The 1,683-nt window shown below is 63.8% G+C and overlaps 2 protein-coding genes across 2 annotated transcripts in view; one reads left to right on the top strand and one right to left on the bottom strand.

The window, feature by feature from the left end:
• Positions 1-666, top strand: part of AURANDRAFT_68808 (hypothetical protein) — a gene marked incomplete at both ends in the record, with an annotated part of 2,466 nt that extends 1,800 nt beyond the window's left edge. Inside the window, one exon of the mRNA XM_009044539.1 lies at positions 582-666. Coding sequence (XP_009042787.1) covers positions 582-666 — 85 coding nt within the window. The remainder of the gene's footprint in view (positions 1-581) is intronic.
• Positions 667-1,227: 561 nt separating this feature from the next.
• The window catches only part of AURANDRAFT_68807 (hypothetical protein), a gene marked incomplete at both ends in the record, with an annotated part of 3,512 nt that continues 3,056 nt past the window's right edge, over positions 1,228-1,683 (bottom strand). The window contains one exon of the mRNA XM_009044537.1: positions 1,228-1,674. Coding sequence (XP_009042785.1) covers positions 1,228-1,674 — 447 coding nt within the window. The remainder of the gene's footprint in view (positions 1,675-1,683) is intronic.

Raw genomic sequence — 1,683 nt, 5'->3', positions numbered from 1 at the left:
TCTCGCAGGTCTGGGCGACCTCCCAGGGCGCGTCGGGCGACCCCGCGAGCCGCGCGAGCGCGGCCTCGCCGACGCCGATGGCGCCGAGCGCCTCGGCGCACTCGTGGCGGAGCATCGCGTCCTCTTCCTCGTCCCCGAGCACGGCCTCGAGCGACGCCTGCGCGGCGGCGTCGCGCAGCTGGCCGAGCACGTAGGCGCACTCGTGGCGCAGGAGCGACCCGTGCGCCCGGTGCCGCATGCCCGCCTCGAGCGCGCGCCGCGCGTCGCCGCGCGCCGTAGCGTCGCGCTCGTAGACGTGCTTGAGCCAGTAGGCCGCGCGCATGCGCTGCGCGACGGGCAGGTCCGCGACCTCGCTCTGAGCCGCGGGCACGAGGCTCGCGACGAGCGCGGGCAGCGGCGGCGCCTCGAAGGCAGCCATAGTGGGGGCTTTCGCCGGTTCAAGATCAGCTTGTTGCCGTACTGGAGTAACCTAGCATGAACAAGCACCACAAATGGAAAAATGAAGCCGGACGACTTTGGACGCGCTTTTAGGCGCGATCGAAAGCTTAGAGCACGAACTACAACACCCTTGTGATGCCTAGCTCGGCCGAGTACGGCGACCTCGAGAACCCTGAAATTCGACTTTTTTTCCAGATAAAAATCGCTGGCAGCGCGTTCGCACATTAGAGAGAAACTTAGGCATCACCAGGGGAAGATTCTCAGCCCCGCTGGGCTGGAGGAGCGTCCTTAAAGCGTATCCAAGGTCGTCCGCGTTATTTTTCTAAATAACATTTAGTTTGCTTGAACTTCAATGTGACTTCAACATAAAAGGCAACTTGGGATATCGCAGATTGTTGCCTACGGTCTTCCTGACATCAGGAACGAAAACACAACGTCGGATATGTACACAGACGTACGGGGCTCGGCGTTCTCCGTCGGGATCGTGGAGTTCGTAATTTCGCCCCAGCCATCCGTCGACAGTGGCCGGGGCTCAGCGGGGGGCTCAGCGTACGGCATGGGCACGTGGGGCTGTGTTCAGCCACGAAAACCGAACCAATCGGAGAGCTTGGAAGTTCTACCAGCGGAGGGGCTCCAGAGGACTCAGAAAATGCAAAATTGGCCGCCCCGCTACCGCCCTGGGGGGAGGTAAAAATCCCCGACACCAAGTCGGTTTATGCTAGGTTACTCTAGTAAACGACTTCTTCGCGGTCGAGCGAGCTTAGGCGAGCGAGCGACGGTCCCGTCGTGTCAGGAGGCGCAGGAGAACGCGACGGTGCGGTTCGTGCCGAAGGCGTTGGCGACGACGAGGTGGCCGGCGAAGCCCGCGGTCGCGCCGATGGACGCGTTGAGGTACGTGGGCCGCCAGTGCGCGACGTAGGAGAACGCGACGGCGTCGACGACGAGGTCGTCGGCCGCGTCGTAGACCTGGAAGGTGCCGGCCTGGGCGTCGCTGCGCTTGAACGTGTCCTGGGTCGTGAAGGCGAGGAAGCCGTCCGCGCACGTCACGTCGTAGACGAGCGGCCGGGAGAAGAAGCGCTCGACGCTGTACGTGTACCAGGACGCGTTGACGAGGCACGTGCCGGCGGTGCACTCCTCGCCGCCGAAGAACTCGATCTCGACGGCGAGCTCCGACGTGTCGCGCACGACCTCGACGATCTTGCACTCGTAGTCGTCCTCGACGGACCGCGACACGGTCTGCCACCA

This window comes from Aureococcus anophagefferens, assembly GCF_000186865.1.
Source record: "Aureococcus anophagefferens unplaced genomic scaffold AURANscaffold_405, whole genome shotgun sequence".
NCBI lineage: Eukaryota > Pelagophyceae > Pelagomonadales > Pelagomonadaceae > Aureococcus > Aureococcus anophagefferens.
This window is presented reverse-complemented; position numbering and strand designations above follow the sequence as displayed.